Source organism: Apus apus, chromosome 6, assembly GCF_020740795.1.
Source record: "Apus apus isolate bApuApu2 chromosome 6, bApuApu2.pri.cur, whole genome shotgun sequence".
Taxonomy (NCBI): Eukaryota; Metazoa; Chordata; class Aves; order Apodiformes; family Apodidae; genus Apus; species Apus apus.
In genome coordinates, this window is record NC_067287.1 from 11,482,845 (window position 1) to 11,503,691 (window position 20,847).

Below are 20,847 nucleotides of genomic sequence, written 5' to 3' on the forward strand. Positions count from 1 at the left end.
TGCAAATAGTGTGATGTTGTTTTCCTAGCACCAATGACATTGTTACAATTGCCCAATGCCAGTTTGAAGACTTAGTATGCTTAGGAAGCTAGAGATGGAATGATCCAGTTCATTTTTTTTTAGTAAAAAAAGTAAGTAACTGATCACAGAGTCAAATGATGGGCTGTCAAAGATTAGATTAGGGTGTCTTGACAGATAGTATCTTGCCCAGGATAATAAAACAAAATTGTTGTAAATATTTTCTGATATTACAGTATATCATCTGGATGCCATAAAGTAGATTCAACACTGCTTACTATCTATGAAGTAATGGACATATGCAAAGTATTTGGAATAAGAGGCTGAAGAGGTGCATAGAATTTTTAATATTCCCTGTTCAAGGGTGATCTTTGTGTAGAAATAGTTGTTTAGTGAGCTCACCTATACTGCCTTCTAAGGAGAAATATTTTTACTGCTCATATTGATTGTGCAGAATTTCATTATATTTACATTGTTTCTCCATGGCAGCTGAAATTTTCTGAATCACCAAAGGGTACCAAAGATAGAGGTCAGCTCAAGTGCCATTGATCTATTGCAATGTGATGGTAGATCACATCTTAAAAAGGAAATAAACCCCTTAAAGTTACATTGTATCCCTTGTAAAGGTGGGATAGCTTTACCTGTGAGTTGAGGATATCTATGCATTACTGGTTCTTATCAGGTAAAGAATATTAGTATAGTGCACAATAACCAGATAACAAGTTCAATTTCCTGAAGAATTTTTTTTCTTTACATTCTGTTCTGAAATTACAGCCAGTCTCCCTTCTCACTGAAAACACCATGTGTTTTATTATTAAATTTATTAGGAGCTTTGTTTATTATTAATAACAAGTTGATCCCTCAGTTAATGAGCTGTACAATTTCCTTTGGACAGCCATTTTACCTTTCAGAATAAAGCTAAGGATTATGTCTTTGTTTTGAAGTTGGTCTCCACTGATGTGGAGAAATACCATTGGTATTTCTCTGAAAAGTGGCCATTATGAAGCATGCACAGTTAAGGTTCTTTATACGCTTTGAGTCCATTTCTCTTTACAGTTTCATCAATGTCATTTTAAAACTGCTTGATTACATTTAAAAAATACAGAGATGAGGAGGCAGTGAGTCAATCCATGTTGACTGTTCCGAAAAGGGCAACTAAGACTCATGTTCTTATTCTTCAGCAAGCAGCTTTCCCAGCAAATAGCCACTTCAGTATTACTGATCTAGTAGGCTCCCAAAGACAAATGGTAACTGTGTGTACAGAACATCACATTGCTTGTCTATTCTTTTTATCCATTAGTCAGCCTATTTTGGTACCTGCTCTCCTTGGGAAAATGAGATAACTATGGGAAACACATAGTTCCCTTTAATGTTTTAAATGATGGCATTTATATACTAATGTAATGTTTTCATTATGTACTGACTTTCCAGAAGGAAAATTTGTGAGTTAAAGATATTGCAGAGTAAATAAACCACAAAACAGCAAGGCACCAGGGAAGCTAGTGGAGAGAGTGAGGAAGGAGTAAGATTGAAATGGATGCTACATTCAGAATTACTGCAGCTGTTTGGGTAGGGAGTATGAAGGCATTGTTCTTTGAATGAATATCCATGATACCAGGGAAGAACAGACAATGAAATTTGCACAGCTATGAGGAGCTCATTCTTTTATCATCAAAGTCCTGAGCAATATAAAACAGAAAGCATCCCAAACTTGATTAGATGCAACTTACTCAATGTCTATGCCATATGCTTGGCCTGAGATACATGTGACACTGTGAACTGTGCCAAAATGTATTACTCGGTTGCCTTCTCTGGCAACTGGCTGACTGCTGGCACACAGCCTCTGTGCCACAGGTTGTGTTTTATTTTATACTCCAGTTTTCTGTTTTTTTTCTTTCCTATTATGCTGCTTCTATGGCTCTGGTCACTTTTGCAAGCTGTTCTCTCAAAGGGGGCAGGGAGGAATGCTACCAGACTACTACTGCTTTGGTGCTAATGGATAGTCTCTTACAGTTCTCTTAACTCTGTCTTCCTTCTTGTTGGTTTTTGGCAGGATTTTGACATTAGAGATTGCTCTAATGCCAGAAAACAGACTGCAATAATGTTCACAGCAAAAAAAAAGTGTGCCTGAAGTTTGAAAAACAGAAAGTTGCATGGCTTTTCCTTTTTATTTTATATGCAGTTCTGAATTTTAGGCTGTCTTGTGGGACAAATGAAGCTGAGATTTATTTTGGTGTGGGCTGGATCCAGCTCCCGTTTGGACAGACCTGCCAGCTCTTTTGCACTGGCCAGTGCAAAAGACCCGGGTGAGTCTGGGCTTGCTCAGAGCCAAAGTAAAGAGACACAGTCATAGTCAGCAGTTTGCATGGTTCCTTTGCACCTTTCTGCAAAAGGACAAGTATATCCCTCAACTTTGGCTTCCTAAACTTCCTTGGGGTTGGAGTGAATTTGGTGTCTTTCTCATTTACATGGTTTTTCCCCTGATCAGAATGACAGGAAAAATGTTCACATTCCCATCAGTCCCTTCTGAGACACACGAAAAAGGTCCAAAGTCCCTTCTTACTAACCCGGAATCTCATTTTGGCTGCTGGCATTTCTGTTTATGTTCGACAGACAACAGCACCTGATTTGGCTTCTGATGATGGAGTAATAAAATTCCTTCTACTCATCTCAAAGCTGTCTATAATGTGCTCCACCTATAGTTTGGCAGGTAGCCACTGCATATCTATCTTTGTAATTGTTTTGCCTTCCCCAAATAGTTTTTCTTCCCAAAAGGCTATTTATTACTCCTGTTTCCAGTGAAGAATCAATCTGGTTAAATATAGTCTGCTGAAATAGGAAAATCTTTTAACTCAAGATGTTTAGAGGGAGAGGGTAGCAAGAGTTTCATGTGTAAAACAAAAAATGAGTACTGACGCTGCCTAGCTATAACTAAATACCAATAACTGGAGTAGCTACTCATGCTCATAAACTGCAAGCCTAGGAATGCCATGGAAAACCTTTTCCCCATATGACTGGTGCAGTCTTCCCCATCTGGTTGGTGATCACAGGATCTTAATTTGTTCTCATTTCCTGTGTTGACAGTGAAGGACAGACCATGGCCGTCAAGGCAAGGAGCACTGACCTTGGTTGGAGGGTCACTTTTCCATGATGGAAAGTATGGTGCCATTTTTCTCATCAGCTCTTGAGTGGCAGCAGGGTCAGACACTCTCAGCGGGACATTCCCAGGAGCACATTACTAATACAGGCAGAGCTGCAACTGCAAATGCTAAGAATTTGTGCTGGAGATGTACATCTCCCAGCTGAGTCCCCCAGGCAGTTCTAACCTCTGGTAACACTCATTTGAGAGCAAACATGGGAAAATCAAGTACAGGCAGGGTTCTGTAGTTTGTATCTTTGCAATGAGGCTTGCTGTCGTCATGCAGTGGCTCTGTGGATGGCAGTCTGCACGTTGTCCCCGGTGTCTCCCAGAGCCATCTGGTCTCCCACTTCTCTGTTGGTTTTCACTCTGCCACCAGTTTCAGTTGGTATGGTCTTGTGGAATGAACTTCTCAAACACGGGTATGGGTTTGGTTTATGTATTTGGATACTTTGAAGAGGGACATGCAGCTTTTTCTGCCTTTTGCTGTAAAGAAAAAGGTGGAAACGTTCAGGGTTTTCTGAGCTTTTGATTTTGTAGGGGCTTTGTATTTATTTCCTCTTATTTTGTGTTATTCTCTTTCCATCTAAAGTATTGCTTGTCTTACCACAGCATTTGTGTACATGTGTGCCTTCTCATCTTCTTGAGCAACTGGGAGACAGGATGACTGGTCTTAAGATGGAGCACTGCCACATAGTCCTACTGTCCAAGGGGGAGCTGTGCCAGCTGATGTGTCATAGAAGTGCTGGGCTCATTTGAAACAATAGGTGCTTTCCAATAGTAAACAGATTAAATGTTTACTGAAATAACCATATAAGCTTAGGAAAGAGAATATATCTTTTTGCTGTTGGGTTTTTTTTCCATGAAGTCTAGTCTGCCTGTTGTCCTGCTGTTCTGGAGAATACTTTTTGTAAGGCTAAGACCTTAGCCTGTCACATATACAGCAAGAGAGCAAGGCACATGTGCTGTTGAGACCTGAGTTAGTCTGGAAGTAGCTTGCAACCCACTTGACCATCTATAGGTGTGCTTTGCTGCCTTTGCTCATGTTTGTGCTGCTTGACCTGTACATGCTGACTGATCATGGTCACTATGCCACTGCTGTGAACTTGTCTTCAGCTTGTTTTGGTTTGTCCTTTTGTTGCTGCTGCTATTAAATTCAGGAGGGAAAGAGCATTCAGAGATGTCCTCAGTGTTTCTGGAAGCTGAAATCCCATTTGTGGGATAGGGTGGGTAGAAGAGAGAACACACAGAGGACCTCCTTGTCATCACATCCCCAAGTGGCTATAGCTAGGAAGGAGAGACTGGTTTTGTCTTGATGCCATGTCTATTCTTGCAACTTTTAGATTAACTTAATACTATGTTTATGCCACTCGAACTGAAAAAATAACTTCTGGGCTTACAGTGTTGGTGGGGAACTGACTTTTAAACAGATGTCAAAGTGTGAAAATTGTCTCATTTACTTCTCAAGGGATGCTCCCACCTTGGAGATACTCAAGAGACGTCTGAACACGGTCCTGGGTAACCAAATCTAAGTGGCTCTGCTTGAGCAGAGAGGAGTTGGACAAGATGACCTCCAGAGGTCCCTTCCAACTCCAACTATTCTGTGAAAGTCTATTCTAGTGTTAAGTGTTCAACTCAACCCTTCAGCTAATTTTTGTGTTCTTCATCCCCATCCATCCTTCTTCCTTGTTCATAGTGTGACTTACTGACATGCAACCAATGGTGATGGGTGGTGGAGTAAAATAACAGTAGCAGCCTGAGACACTGCACTCACCAACTAGCCTAGTGAATTCACTGACAAGGGTAGCCTGTTTCTACAGCAAATAGCTTTCTCTTGTTCCACCTTTGCTCATGAATGCAAATTAATGAGCTTGTAGTTATGAACAATATTTATTATGGTTCATTAACTTTTTTGTTTCTTATAGGTAGCATTTGTTGCAGTGAAATACCATGGCTTTGATTCACATGCAGGCAGATGTACTTTGCTGTTTTCAGAAGCCGTTAAAGCTCACGGCGCTTGGTTCCGTCTCCCATGCAGTGCCTGTGGTGTTCGGTTCCCAGTAACACATGGTGTTTATGTTCATGACTGGCATTACGGTTGTGATAGTGATAGGGTTTGTGTTTCTTGCCTTGCTTGATTTGTGTTGTGGCTGGCATGCATGGCACGCACATGTCTCGAAATAGAACCCGACTGTTTTTGCGTTAGAGGCACTGATGATTTAATTTAGCGATTTGGATAATCCTGTATTTGCAGGGAAACCTGGCTGTGTTGTGTCCCTTCTTTGATAACTCTATTAGCTTCAGACATTTAAGGCTGCACTTCAAAATCATTCTCTGTAGCTGTGTTTTTTAAATGTCTCATGTGGGTTTCCTGCTTCCTACCTTGTCCTTAGCTCTTCCCACTCCTTACATCGTTCTTAGCTTTCTGTTGAGATCTCTACCCTTCCTGCACACTTGCTAAGAACCTTCTCCTTTGCCATCCAAAAGATCCTGTGCTGCTTCTGCCTCAGGGTATGTTAGCAGTGCAGTCACAGCAAGGGTCACCTGAAGGAGTAAGTTTTAGATGACCCTAAGTGGTAGGACCCAAGGTGCAGTGGGATGGACCTGAGCACAAATGGTGAAAGCTGCCCAAGCTGGGCAGGCTCACACTGCTGATCTCCAGGGTGTTGCACTGAGGCTCTTGCTGGTATCTGAGCTGTCTGTCCATGTGTGTATTAACTATTCTGTTAACTATGCATTACAGACCAAAAAAAATGGGAAAGCTGAGTTCAGCACTTTGGGAATTTTCTCCTCTTGGCTCTGCATCTTAGCTGCTCTTTCATCTCACTCTGCCTTTGCAGGTATGTGAAATACTCTGCAGAAAGCATCTAGATGCCCTGCTCATGGGGTCTCAGAGTCCACAGTGATGGTGGTGGTTTTGTAAGGGCCAAACTCAGGCAGAGCCTGGCATCCTGGTGGCAGCAGCAGCAGCAGCAGGTAAAGCTGTGTGCCCATCCTGCCCTGTGTTGCCCATCAGCTCCTGGAAGGACCCAGCAGCACAGGGATACTCCAGTGTATGCACCCACCTTTCCTGCTCCCCTGCTTGGGGTTTGGGTGAGGACAGGCAGGGGAGCAGGCTGGTCCCTAAGCAGTGGGGAGGATGGCAGGATCTGGGAGGTACTCAAGCCACACAGGGCAACAGGCACAAAACCGAGCTTGCCTTGTACATCTATGAAATCTTGAATCAGTCGTTGCTGGAAATAGGAGCTGGAATAGGAGATTGGGAAAGTATTCCCCTCTACCCTGTAACACAATTTGTGGTACTTTTCAACCAAAATTAAACAGAAATAATTTTTAAAAAACTTATGAGTGGTAACTTCTCTTTTCTTCTCTGTCTTTCCCAGAAATAAACCCTTTTTTTGTCTTTTTTGAGGTCATACCCTGGTGACTGCTGGACAAAACCCAATCAGATGGTAAATCTGAAGGCAGTGACGGAGTGGAAAATACATCAAGAGCTCTGAAGCCATTACAACCTTTTAATTACATGCTAAACTGTTTTTTCCACAAAGCAGTAGCCTTCCAGATGAAGGGACTGGGACCCAGGCTGCAGATCGTGTGTTCTATCCCTTCCAATCAACTTCAACTAATAGTACTTTTAAACTACTGCCTTACTTATCTCATGATATTTTATAGCTATAATAATTATTTCATTTGATCTTTTATTGACCACTGTCATTTACCCCACATTTTGGCACAAGGAAAGCCTATTACTGGCATTGTCCTCCCACCAGCAAGGAAATGACAACTGACAAATCGTTGGCTCGAGTTGTGTCCTTCATCACAAGCATCCGTCACCATCATCCTTTAATAAAATCTTCTAATTGCTAAGGGTAGTCTGACATGAAAATTGAAGTGTGGATTGAGGACCTACGGGTAGTGTGGAAGCTGTGTGTTTAAACTGTAACACTCCTAGTCAGGGCAAGATGGACTGGCAGGATTGGGAGATGCTCCTGCAGCCTCCCTGCGCATGTGTTGTGTGTCTAAGGAGGTGCAGCGGGCTTCATTTTTAAAGAAAAGCTCTGTCTAAACACAGGATGAGGAACATGTGCTGTTCCCTGATGGGTATTGTAAGAGAAATCTACCTTTTTGCTAGTTGCATCTGGGTGCTTGAGTATTTTACAGCGAGAAGGCTGAATGTAAGGTTTATTTGGGCTGATAACAAAAAGAACAGAAGCAGCGTGGCACAGCACCACATACATGGGTCGCCATTCCTCCCTTGTGGGTCGTTAGTAGGGTGGGAGCAATAAACCTGATTGTTGTCTCTGCTGCTTGAGCTGCAGTGCTTGCAGAGTGTGCAGGGAACAGATTAGGCAGGAGGAGTAAAATGTGATTTAATGGCTTTCAGATCTCTCTGTTGGGAGCAGAGGACAGAGAGGCTTTGGGCTGGGCTCCTGTTTGCAAGGGCTGTTTTCTCTTGACAGTCGTGTGCTGTTCTTTCTCCAGTCTCCTGCCACAAATATGTTTTTCCCCTCTCTGTCTTCAGTTTCCAGAGCACTTCTCTGTCCTCTGCCCTAATGAGGTTTTCCATTCCTTGCGGCCCATGCATCCCAGACAGTAGCTTCTGATAGCTCAGTGGCTTAGCTACTTGGCTAAGTCATGAGCAGAGCAGGTCACACAGGTGTCTCAGGCTGTAATGGAATATGCTCAGGTGCTGCAACAGGTACATGTGTGACTTGGATGGCTGACATTAAAGAGGGGCAAAGGGATGGACCGTACAGGTAGATATGTTAATCATAGTGTGCAAAAAGTGAGTTGTGCAAAGGACTTCACACGTAAGAAATTCTGAGTAGGTTTTCATATAAAGTGCAAAAGGCATGTGCCATATGAAATTCCTCCCCTTATTGCCAAGAGTCATGTCCATGTTCAAGAGTGAGAACTGAATAATCTAAAAAAATACTTTCATTTACTTTAGATAAAAACAAGCTTCTTTTTCCTTGACTTCCCTCCCCCAAAATTATCAAACTGGCTTTGTTGAGTCTTTCTTCAAACAAAACATCCATTCAGAGAAGCGTCTCATGTAGTAAATGCTGGCTTCCTAGCAGTGGCACCAGACAACATTAAGTATCCAGTATTGCTACTGGCTCATCTGCAGGATGCATTTCTAATTCCCATCATGCAATGTTTCCAGGTTTTATTCTCATAATAAACCCTTTTGTTGTGCTTATAATTATAGTTTTCTAGCACTTGGCCAGAGAGCTGCATATGGAGCTGTCAACCATGCTGTCCTTGGAAGTGCAAGACAAAGATCAAGATGAAGGAGATAGCTGCTGAATTTGAACTAAGAGCAGTTTGCTGGTCACCTGCAGAAGGTTGCGAGTTTCAGAAAATGTAATCAAGTAGTTTCAATGTGAAAAGGCATAAATCTGTGTGTAGGTTAGCTCCATAGGTCTCTGCTGATGACTTCATTTGCCTGATTGAAAATACTGCTGCAATTTAACTTCTAAGAATGTCTGATCCATTTATCTGGCATGATAGTAATGGGAAAGGAGGGGGCAATCTTCAGTCATTTATCCATGTTTGTTAGGACAATAAACTAGTACTAATTTTCTGAGTCAGGCATGAGGAGCTGGCTCAGGATATCCCTGTGCAGTATTCTCAGATATACCCATTGCTATCTGACTGTCAGAGTAGAGATTGCCCTGGACTCCTCCTGTTGTAACACACAGCTGTTACAACATGCACACAAGCAAGGAGTGTGAACCTGTCCACGAGGGAGGAATTTGCAATTTGCCCCTTGCTGAAAAAGGAACGTTTGCAACAGGATGCATTTTGTTAACTGCCACAAGAACTGGAGACATTTCCTGTTTAGACATTGCATATTAAAACATACCTAAGTTGCTTAGCCAGCAGTACAGATATCTCTAAGATTTCAGTTGGTTTCAGCTGTATTTCTCTGGGAGCTTTACTTTTATTTGTAAATATGTGAAACCTTGATTTTAGTTTTTGTGTATTTTCTTAAGTGTTATAAAATGACAAAGTATATTTTGATTCAGACATCCCTGCATTCCTCTCTTGCTTTTTTCTTACGCATTTCAGTTTCAGTCTGACTAACAAAGAAATATTTAATGCAATATGTTTGGTTGATGAGTTATTGGAGTTGAAACATAGAAGAAAAACATGAGAAGCATGCCAGAATTTAAATATGTTTCAGGATTTTTGCAAAAAATGCTTTAAAAATATTTTTGTTGCTTTTGCTTTCTGTGTGAAGACATTGCAAGGAACTCCAGCTGAAAACATAGCCTCTTCAATTTGCTTAAAACATGTTGGAATTTTATTTTACAGAGAAGAAACAATACCAAAGTGCTTGTTATTAATACTTTTAATTTATCTTCCTATTCAAGTACAGCTTCATGTAATAATCAACTTCAAAGAAAAAATCAACCACTTGATAAATGTTCCATTACACAAATATGTTTATATAAACGTATGCATTTATATATTTTATCTTAAACTCTATAGACATAGTCTGGTGCTGTTCTACTTAATAGTTTTCAATTTAATGCAATGGCTGTGTTTGACTGCAAATCAATATTTTCAATGTTGTAATTATCGATGTGACAGAATCTTTTGCCAGTTAAAAACATGTCTTTGCAATACCATATTACAATTAATTGAAATCAAAGAATCATTATTAATACTTGTGATTCAAATAATTATGCTTTCGAACAAGTCCACGCTGCTTTCAGAGGGCTTTCCCAGTCTGTCCTTGCTGGATGGGAGTGATTCAGTATCCCTGCCGCAGTAGCAGAGGTTTGCCTCAGCCAGCAAGGGCTGTGCTAGCAGCAAGCAGCGTTTGGCAGCAAGCTGGGTGATGCCTGCTTGCAGCCTTGCTGAGAGGAGCTGCTCAGTGCTGGAGGTGTATATTTTTATAGTGTTTCAGAGGCTAGGCCAGCTGGAAGGTGTGGTACAAGCGGGAAGTTCCATTTCTGTAGTTCTTTAGAAGCTGAGGAAAAACAGACAAACAAACCAAAGCAGTGGAGTATGAAGTGTGTACAGCTGGGAAAAGTAGTAAATGGGTGTAGGTGTCGTTGTCCCGAGAATGAAGAGCCTAAAGGCCCAGGGGTAAAGCCTTCACCCGTGCAGCCCAGTGTGGTAGGACGTGCCCCGCCAGCCCTGCAGTGCCCAGGCCTCCTCCCCAAGCATGTGGGGCCGTCATCCCTGCCTTTGGCATTTCTGGCACTGCCAGAGCGTGTCCACCAGGGCACAGGGCAGGGTGCTGCCAGGCACAGGGCTGGAGGGTGCACAGAAGCAGACCACGAAAGCTGGGGTGGAAGCTGAGGTGGGCAGGATAAGGTTGTTCACTAGGGAGGGACTTCGTTTTGTGGCTGCGCTTTGGCAGCGGGAGAGGCGGGCAGGAGAGCGTGGCTTGGCTGCAGCGGAGTTAAGACACAGGTCATGTTATTGAGATGAGGGGTTGAAGAATGTGAGCAAAATGAGTAAGTGTTGATTTTATAGCTGGGCTAATCTGGTCATTGTGTAGGAGTGCCTTGTTTTTAAAGCTGGCTGATAGCATTATTGTGCCACCACCAGCTTCCAGCATACTGTAAATTCTCTGGAGATGGGGCAAGGGGGGGGGGGGATGAAAAGCTTGTGGGGTTTTCTCACCCTTTCTGGTTTCTGGAGGAGATGAGGCTGTGCCCCACAGGGCTTTACACGTGAGAGAAGCTGTATCCTAAGGTGACATTAGGGGTGCTCATGTTTTTGCAGCTATAGGGCTGGGACAACCCTACATGCCTCCCCATCCCTGGACTACTACCCCAGAACTTATTAAATATCAGCAACAAATTGTCTGACACTTCTTTTTTGTTTTGTTGTTTTTTTTCTTTTTTTCCCCAAGCATCCTCTTTGCAGACATAGAGGGTTTCACAAGTCTGGCCTCCCAGTGCACTGCTCAGGAGCTGGTCATGACGCTGAACGAGCTCTTTGCCAGATTTGATAAGCTAGCAGCTGTAAGTTTTCTATTATAAGTCTGATTTTTTTTTTTTTTTTCCTGTTGCAAGAATTACATTCTGTGCTGGTTCACTGGATTTCTGTAAATATTCACTGCCCTAAAAGGCAAACTATTGCAAGGATTAATATAAGCTGGATACTTCTCTCTCATTTAATTTATTTTTTTCAATTTTAGGAGAACCACTGTTTACGTATCAAGATTCTGGGTGATTGCTATTACTGTGTATCTGGGTTGCCAGAAGCAAGAGCTGACCATGCACACTGCTGTGTTGAAATGGGAATGGATATGATAGAGGCCATCTCGTAAGTACCATGTTCCTCATGCAGAATTTCAGAACAAATAGCAAGTAGATTCTCTTTCCTGTCAGGTCTTCCTGACATTAGTAGCAAGGTAGCCAAACCAGGAAACTGATGCCAGCAAAAACAGAGACTAACTGGAATAAGAAAACAAAATGCAGTAAAGATTTTAAAGGTTTGACAGAACAAGGACAGGCACTTGAGTCCATTACAGCCACATGGGTATCAGTGCTTATTCTCCTGATGAGAAAGACAATGGTTACTGTAATTACTGGAAGTGTCTTTCCCAAAGGAGGAGTCCAGTGAATTACAGACATGTGAAATCAGAGGATTAATAATAACTTTATTAAGTTTAAGTCACTCTTCACTTACCTGTATTTATACCAGCTTTTTACTCACCTTACAATTCTTCTGCTAAGGCTTGTTTTGTCTAATTTAGCTAATCCTTCTGCATGTGTCCCTATGCCAAAAGCAGACCTCGATATCTGTACCGTCACTGCTGCACAGAGACTGTGCTTCTTTTTCCCTTCTCTTCTAGTGTGTTATTTTGTGAAAGCATCTTCTAAAGTATCAGGGGTACCAACAGAGAAGTGGGAGAACTCTGTGCAGTTCTCATTCCATTCAGTAAATTGCTGGAGTTTCCACTTCATCTGGATAAAAACTAGAACTACCTATTTGCTGAGCCTGATACAGTGCATCCTTACTGTTTTCATTCTACAAGGACATGGAATATGCACCCACCCTTGTCAGCTTCATTTTTGTAACACAGACACACAGTCTGAAAAGTGGTGTTTTCAGCCCGGAGACCCCGTTCAAAGAGCAGCACACAGCAGCATTCCCTTGCTCTGTAAACAGGGCACACTGTCAGGACTTCTTGCCTTTACTTTCCTGTCTTTAAGCTTTGTTGCTTTGCACCAAAAATCCTGTAGGGGTTTGTATGCAAAATGCAAAATAAAAAGGACTTGCAAGTAGCCAGTTTTCAGGAGCCGTTGAAAGGATGTTTTTTCTTCCGCATGAAGTACAGTTAAGTGGCAGATGACAACATATCTTGCCAAACATGAGAAGCAGCAATTCTTAGCCACCAGCCCTACAGAGACGTTGCTCTGTATATTGTCTAGGGAAGTCTCACTTTCTGCAGTAGTTGACCTGAGGAAATCAGGTCAGAAGGAGACCTTGACACCTTGCAGTGTAATCCCCCACGGGGCTGAGTAATGCTAGGATGTCTTGACTTCACGATGAACTGCAACCCATGTTCCCTTGAAATAAACATGGAGCTAAGGTGCACTCTATGTTTGTTTAGAAATAGCTCTTCAGTGGTCTTTAAAACTTGTTTCCCACTTGATGAGTGATGAATGCATTGAACAATCTTATCTTTTAATAAATCTGGAAGGTGACTGTTGTGAGTACCCCTGCTTCTCCCCTTACCTCCTCCTCCCTTAAGGATCAAGATAAGAGGTTTCACAATTAAGATTACCAGTGGCTACTGAACATTTGATTGCAGGTAACAAATATCTACTGAATATGTGATTGCAGGCTTCACCAGCACTGGGCCCTGCCCAGAGGCTGATTTCATCTGTGCACAGTAACAGCAGGGAGTGTTAGCCCAGATCAGAAATAATTATATTCACTGCACTGCTGGTATAAGTTAACTTGAAAAAATTGAAGGTAACAAAGGATATTTCATATCCTTTCATATTTGAAAAATATGTCATGTTTTTCAAAGGATAACCAAACTCATTTGTTTGCTGCAAAGTCTAGAGATAGTCACCTTCTCATCAACAACTCTACTGGGAGAAGTTCCCTGGTCTTGTGTCAGTAACGTGGCTTGGCAGAAGGTGCAGTGGGGTTGGTAGGACTCATGCAACTTGTTCTTCTTCCCTCCCCGGTGCTGAACCCAGCTGCTGCTGTTGTCCTTGCAAGAGTTATGGCTACAGCTGCATTTTCATTCCCCCAGTTTCTGTTGCTTTCCCAAGTGTTGTGATTGAACGTCTTTCAGTTAGTTAGCCCGTGTCACCTTACCTGTTTGCAGCTTCCCTTCCCTGCTAAAGAATCTCTGCTGTGTATTAATAAAAACAATTAATGTCACTTCAGTGAAACATAAGATAGGGATTGTAAGGATTAAGGACCAGTAAGAAGGTAGGGGCTGTTTCAGCAAGAAGTCATCTTGAAAAGTCTTTTAAGGGAAATGATACAGTATGAGGAGTGAACCAGAGTCCAGAATTGGTCTTTCTTTAATAATTAATTTTCATTAATAACTAAAGCCATAAATATTAGATCTGTTTTAATGTTAGGAAGTTGGCAGGACTTACCTGTCCAGAGGATGTTATCTAGAAAGGACTAGATAAACCTGAAGACCAAAAAGATTTAAATCTGATAGGTAAAAAGTACAACTTCATGCTGCAAGAAGCTAGCAAGGAATGTTATTAGGAAACTCAGGAAGTGTGGGCTAGATGACTGGACAGTGAGGTGGATTGAGAGCTGGCTGTGTGACAGAACTCAGAGGGTTGTGATCAGTGGCACAGGATTGGAGGCCCGTAGCCAGTGGTGTCCCCCAGGGGTCAATACTTGTTCTGGTCTTGTTCAACATATTCATCAACAAACTGGACAAAGGGACAGAGTGTGTCCTTAGCAAGTTCACTGATGATACAAAACCAGGAGGGCTGGCTGACACCCCAGAGGGCTGTGCCGCCATCTAGCATGACCTGGACAGGCTGGAAAGCTGGGCAGAGAAGAACCTAATGAGGTTCAACAACGGCAAGTGTGGGGTCCTGCACGTGGGGAGGAAGAACCCCATACACCAGTATGGGTTAGGGGTGGACCTGCTGGAAAGCAGTTCTGAAGAGAAGGATCTGGAAGTCCTGGTAGACAGTGAATTATCCATGAGCCAGCAATGTGCCCTTTCCACCAAGGTGGCCAATGGAATCATGGGGCGCATAAGGACAAGTATGACCAGTAGGTCGAGGGAGGTCCTTCTCCCCCTCTACTGTGCCCTGGTGAGGCCACATCTGGAATACTGTGTCCAGTTCTGGGCCTCCCAGTTCAAGAGAGATAGGGAACTGCTAGAGAGAGTCCAGCAGAGGGCAACAAAGATGATTGGGGGATTGGAGCATCTCCCTTACGAGGAAAAGCTTGGAGAGCTGGGACTCTTTGACCTGGAGAAGAGAAGGCTGAGAGGAGACCTTATTAATGCCTACAAGTATATAAAGGGTGGGTGCAGGGAGGATAGAACCAGACCTTTTTCAGTAGTTCCCAGTGATAGGACAAGGGGCAATGGGCACAAGCTGGAACATGGGAAGTTCCATTTAAATATGAGAAAAAACTTCTTTATTGTGAGGCTTACAGAGCACTGGGACAGGCTGCCTAGGGGGTTGTATCTCCTTCTCTGGAGTTATTCAAGGCCTGCCTGGATGCAGTCCTGGGTAATGTGCTCTAGCAGTCCTGCTTTAGTACAGGAGTTGGACTAGATGATCTCTGATAATCTCTTCCAACTCCGACAATTCTGTGATTCTGTGAACAACTCAAAGGATCTGTGCTGTGTGATGTAGGTGGATTTGCCTGTGAAGCATGGACATTCTGGAAATTATGTGATCAGCAATAACAAGAAGCAGAGTTGTTCTGATGTCCTCATCAAGACTTTCTCCTACCCACATTCCTAAATATATTTTCCATGTGAGCAGCTCTTGAAGTTAACTTTTGCCCTAAAAGGGCAAAACCCACCAAGTATTCCAGCAGTCATTTTGGAGTAAGCAGAGCATCCAAAACCTCATTCAAATCAGAGCTTGAGTATTTGTAGCTGCCTGTTTGGAATGACTGTAATAGATGTGGTTCTCTGGTTTTGCTACTCTGACTGCAGCTATATAGCCCTGTTTGAGCTTTCCAGCTGCAGTTGGAAAGCTGCAGTTCACACACATATCATATTTCATCTGTGGAAGAGTTGAGGCTTCGTGCCATACAGACAAATTAAAATCTCTGAAATAATTTCCTATTTCTCTTTGCAACATGCTATTACTCTTAATGAGGCTGAGTGCTGGCAGGTTAGGTCCAGCTTTGGTATGGAAATAGAGACCAGCACTTCATTCCTTTTACTGCTCCAAAGGTATTTTGTTTAATGAGTTGTCAGCTCGACCATGAGTTCAGAGTACATGGATTTACTCCAAGGGCTCCCCTTTCTAATTAGTACTTTGCTTGGCCAGCTAGGCCATCCAAGAGCTGGCCTGGTTTTGTTTTATTGTCTTGTTGATGTGGATGAGCAGCACCATATATATGCATGAATAATTGGTGGGTCATTATGGATTTTTGTATTCTGGGTGCAAGTTCATGGCACTGACCACAACCGTGGAGCTCTTATTGATATCCTTTTTTTTCCCCTGCATCTCCTTTCAGACTAGTCCGGGAGGTGACAGGAGTTAATGTCAACATGAGGGTTGGAATCCACAGCGGGAGAGTTCACTGCGGGGTCTTGGGCCTCAGGAAGTGGCAGTTTGATGTGTGGTCCAATGATGTGACCTTAGCCAACCACATGGAAGCGGGGGGCAAAGCTGGGTAAGTTGCTTCATCGAAGCTGTCATGTTAATTCATGTGTCGTTTTGTGTCTGACATGTCACAGTGAGGTGGGGAAACGTGGGACAGAGGGTCAGAGAGTCTGTGTCTGCTGTGAAATGAACTGTGGGTGTAGTGTTTTAAGCATATACAGATGTTAGCAAAGTTGTTCTGTTCCACGTCTCCATGTTCTTGGTTACAGAAAGCCTACAAAATCCCAAGATGGGCATATCTTGTGATAAGAATTGAATTTCTTCTCTGTGAAACAAAGCTGATGAATACAGCAGAAATAAGCAAGTCTGTGTGAACACTAGCAGAGCTGGTCATGGGGACAGAGATGTGACCTTATGTTAACAGTGTTTGCTGGAGAGCATCTCAACTACTGATGGACATTGTATGAGACCAGCCTTTCAGGCCAGCCTTTTGTTTTGAAACATTCCTGTAAGAGAGCAGATTCAGTTCTTGTTTCACTGCTGTACGGACTAACTGGAGACTGAGTTGGTGCCAAGTTGCTGCTGACTTCATGAGAGAGTTTTTCTATGCCCCTTCCCATCTTTCCTTTGCTCTGGAAAAAGGCATGAGACTGTGGGTTTTGATTGGATACCTCTACAAGGCACTCTTGTACCACAGTGATTAATGTGATACAACAAGAAAGATACACATTACATGTGTCTGCTGAGTAGACACGTCCTTGTGAAGGGCCTGTGTTTGCCAAAAAAAATAATCTGCTGTGTGTTAGAGCAAAAGGTGCTATATATCTCAGGAGTTACTTATAAATGGATCTATAAAATGCTTAACATTAACACCTCCCTCTCTAAGAAGGTGCTTCCTGGCCTGCTTCCTTTAAAACAGTTGAAACTCCCATACTACATCTGTAAGAGCAGTGGCATGGCTGAATAAATTGGATTTTATTGCTCATTTGTTCCCGTGCAGGAAACCTGTCACGGACAGGAACTGGCTTTTTAGGTGATAACTCTTCAGAGCCTACAAAACTGGTTTGTCTTTTGTCTCGTTCAAGGCGCATCCACATAACAAAAGCAACCCTGAACTATCTCAATGGAGACTATGAGGTGGAGCTGGGCTTTGGAGGGGAACGCAACGCTTATCTGAAAGAGCACAGCATTGAGACCTTCTTGATTGTACGGTGCAGCCAGAAACGGGTAAGACCAAATAAATGCAGGACTAGATACTTTTAATAACTAGGTGGTCTCCAGCATAACAAAGCAGTGTGAACATCAGCTTTTATGATGACTCAGTTGACTACATGACTTATGATGACAAAAATCCTGTTTCTCTCTCCTCTTCCTGTTTTTTTTTGCATGCATAGGAGGGAGTGTAGCCACCTTCTGCATAACATTTCTGCACCAACTATTTTCTAGTTCTATCAAAAAAACTGTCCTGATTTGTTTTCAAAATAATTTTGAAGAATATTGTTAATATAGATAGGTTTTTGTCAATGAAATTTGATACTTGTACAAGTTCTTAAAACCACAAAGGTCTCTATCAGATTACAGACAGAAGTGCTTTTGTCTACCTGCTCGCCATATTGACATCAGCATAAAGATTAGAGCAGTTCTTATTATTTTCAGCCTCTGTTTTTGAAGATGGGAAAATATGGCCCACTTTAATGATGGATGCTCCCTCCAGCAGTGGGATGAGATCATACTTACTGCTATGACATGGGTCAGGCTGCACCAAATAGGGCTGTTAGGGCATTACTGACTTGAGTCAAGTGAAACTCAAGTGCATTTCAACCAATGTATCTTCTTTTTATGACACTGCCAATAACAGAAAATAGGTTGATGTTATCACTAGTTTGTATTATTTTAAATAATGGTAGACTGTAATATTACAAAAGGACCCTTTTGGTTACCTAGTTTAACCTAGCCAATAATATTCATCTACATAATTTCTGCACTGTAGACTTTACTTTGCTTTTCAAAGGATGGGCAAGCATATAAAGATTGACCTGAATTGAAAAGCAGTTTAAATATTGCTGAGTCTAAGAGCACTTAAACCTTCCCACAGCTGTAAATGTGACTACCATGAAATTAAATGAATTAGTGTTTGTGACATGTTTCAATAACATGGTTGATTTGAATAACTATAACACCTCTACAGAAATATTTTGCTTCATTTTCTGAGAGAATGGAAGTCTCAAATCTCCTCAATGGATATTGTGTAAAAAATCTCCAGGAAAATCCCTTATCATTTGCTAGAGAGAGAAGCTGATGTTTTGGTTTCTATCTGCTCATAAGATACATCTCATTAACAATTGTCAGTCTTCAAAAGAGGATTAGAGTTCGCAGTGCAAGACTGTTTCCTGAGCATCACTGCCTGCCAGTGGGCCAGCTGATGTTTATACCTAAACCATTTCTTCTTTGCTGGTTAGATTTAAGAACATAAACCAAAGCACCCTTATAGTCAGGCCCTATCTCCTGGGGTGGAGAAGCTATACTGACTTCTTAAATTGTGCAGTCATTAAGTTGTCTGCATGTTCTTTTGGTGAACTGAAGGTTTCTCTGGAGAGAAGGCAACCTAAGATCAGGATTCTGTTCCTTGCTGGTGTAGCCAAAACAGAGACACAGAGCACTTGAGATTTGACTTAATTTTTGAACACAGGGCTGTCTTTTGACTAGGAGACTGGACAGAGATTCAGGAGAGATGTGGATTCCATTCCAGACTTAGATTTTGAGGAATGTGAATCTTTGTGCCTTGATTTTCCATGGTAAAATAAAATTAGTTCCCCCATTCTTCCACTGCTTCATATATATTTATTGCAGCTCTATTACACAGTGTAGCCCTTAGCTGAAGTTTCTAGCCACTGTTATAATGCTGCTCTAACATGCTGCATCCCAGAGTAGATAAGAATTGGGAAATGCACATGGCCTTTGTAATTACTGGGCAAGATTGAAACATAAAGAAATTGCTACCCAAGGTCATGGGTGTTTACAGTTTGAGGAGCCCCTGGTTTGCCCATACTGCTCCAACTTTCTTGCTCCCAGAGCCATTTTTTATCTCCTTGTGAATAGTTTCATGTTCTCTTCCTCTTCATAACTCATTTTCACATAATATGAAAATCAGAAGCGAGAAAAGCTTTCTCCTATAGTCACCTCAGTCAGTCTTGAATTTTTTGCCCAATGCGAGGCACAGCTCTAGCTCTTCACTTTTTCCTTCTATTTCAGCTAGATTTTAATGACTTCTTATGATGTATTTAGCCAGGTTTTCAGTTCAGTCTATTCCAGTAGTGGCCATAAAATTTTCACTTAACTTAGTAATGGGTTCCTGTGAGTTGTGTCTGGGTTCCTGCTGTCCTCACACACAAGGCACAGGATTTGCACTGGTCTGAGAGCAGATGCTTAGCTGACACAAGTAACTGTTTGCCTGAGCTGTTCTTCAGTTCACAGAAGCAGATTTGAATTATCTGAATACCTGATGCATCAGTCCCACAGCCATTGAAACCAAACAATACCAGGAGTTAAGGTGTATATATAAAACGTAACAGTGTCTGTTCCTTACCCTTTCTGTTGCCATGGGGAGCCATAACTACATTTCATAACTTTTTTTTGTTTATTTGACTTTTTCATCATGTTAGTGTCATTTCTTTGGCACAGAATAAATGGGAGGAACATTTATCTATTATTTTTTCCAGGAACTCAGGCTAGCTCCTTCTTTGAAAATTGATTTTATTTTTTTTTTCTCCCTTTTAAGGATGCTGTTAACAGGAATGTATTGAGTCTTAGGGGGGGAAAAAGCTAGATTCTGATCACTCAGTCTTTAAATAACATCCTTAGAGCTGAAAATATAGTCCTTGTTTCCTATCTGATACACAGAAGAGTTGCTTTCTATTGAAAGAGAATAAAACAAAACATTTTAAAATACAGTCTGTATAGGTTTCTCTCTCCTCATTTTACCTCCAGATCTGCTTTCACCTTTCTCTTTGCCTGTCCTGTGATGCTGCTGCTCTTGTGGATGAACACTTGCCTGTGAAGAAGGCAGTGCTCAGATAACCTTGTGCAATGCAGGAGTGACTTTATTGCAGTATTATGTTCCCCTAGGTAAAAAGTTTTTGCAGGATGTTCTGAAAGAATTGATCCACATTTCCAAATTTGTGTTCCTTGTACTTATTTCAATTCCTTAAGATACGGTTGTGATAATTTAAAATATAAAACCATCTTAACTGTGTGATATACAAAGGGTGCCATGCATTTCATTGTAATGTGAACATATACACATATATATAAATATTTATAGATACATAAAGTAATTATCATCATGAAATTAACAGGCTCCACCATAAAGATCCGTTGAATCTTTTGCTGGTTTGTTTGCTCCCACAACTGTCAACAGTGGGCTGCTCTAAAGCTCTGGTTGTGTGGTGTCTGCTGTCAGACAGCAATTGTATCCTCTCTCTTCCTCTCAACCTTTTTTCTCCTCAGACAAACTTCTAATGTCTTTTCATAATGAAGAAGAGACAAGCACAAACTTTCACAGCAAGCTCTTCATTTTTGTGATCATCAAAGGAAACCTTTAGCTTTTGCATAGTTGCATTATGTTGGTGTCTGATAGTTATTCTGTGATGAACTAATGCAATTCCTGATAGTGAAGTTTCTGACTACATGACTGATCACGTGTTTTGTACACTTCAGTGTCTCTGGTCCCATTCCTGCTATATTGGTCCTCAAATGTTGGGTGCTAATACTCCTTTTTTTCTTATCTGTCAAATACTGCCTCCTCTTCTCTCATTAGCAAAGTCTCTCATTGCTATACCTGGTGCAGATGTGATAAGAAAAAAATAAATAAAACCTGCCCTGAGATTAATCATTGAGTAACTCTACTAGTAACTTGCATGCACACTAACACTT

General features: G+C 41.8%; 1 protein-coding gene across 5 annotated transcripts in view; it reads left to right on the forward strand.

Annotated features, from left to right (window-relative positions):
* The window catches only part of ADCY5 (adenylate cyclase 5), a 212,266-nt gene that overhangs the window by 142,328 nt on the left and 49,091 nt on the right, over positions 1–20,847 (forward strand). For 4 of the 5 annotated variants that reach the window (XM_051623577.1, XM_051623581.1, XM_051623578.1 and 1 more), the window contains 4 exons: positions 11,034–11,145; positions 11,322–11,449; positions 15,827–15,985; positions 17,001–17,142. In XM_051623577.1, the coding sequence (XP_051479537.1) occupies positions 11,034–11,145; positions 11,322–11,449; positions 15,827–15,985; positions 17,001–17,142 (541 nt within the window). The remainder of the gene's footprint in view (positions 1–11,033; positions 11,146–11,321; positions 11,450–15,826; positions 15,986–17,000; positions 17,143–20,847) is intronic. The other variant, XM_051623580.1, reaches the window with a different exon arrangement.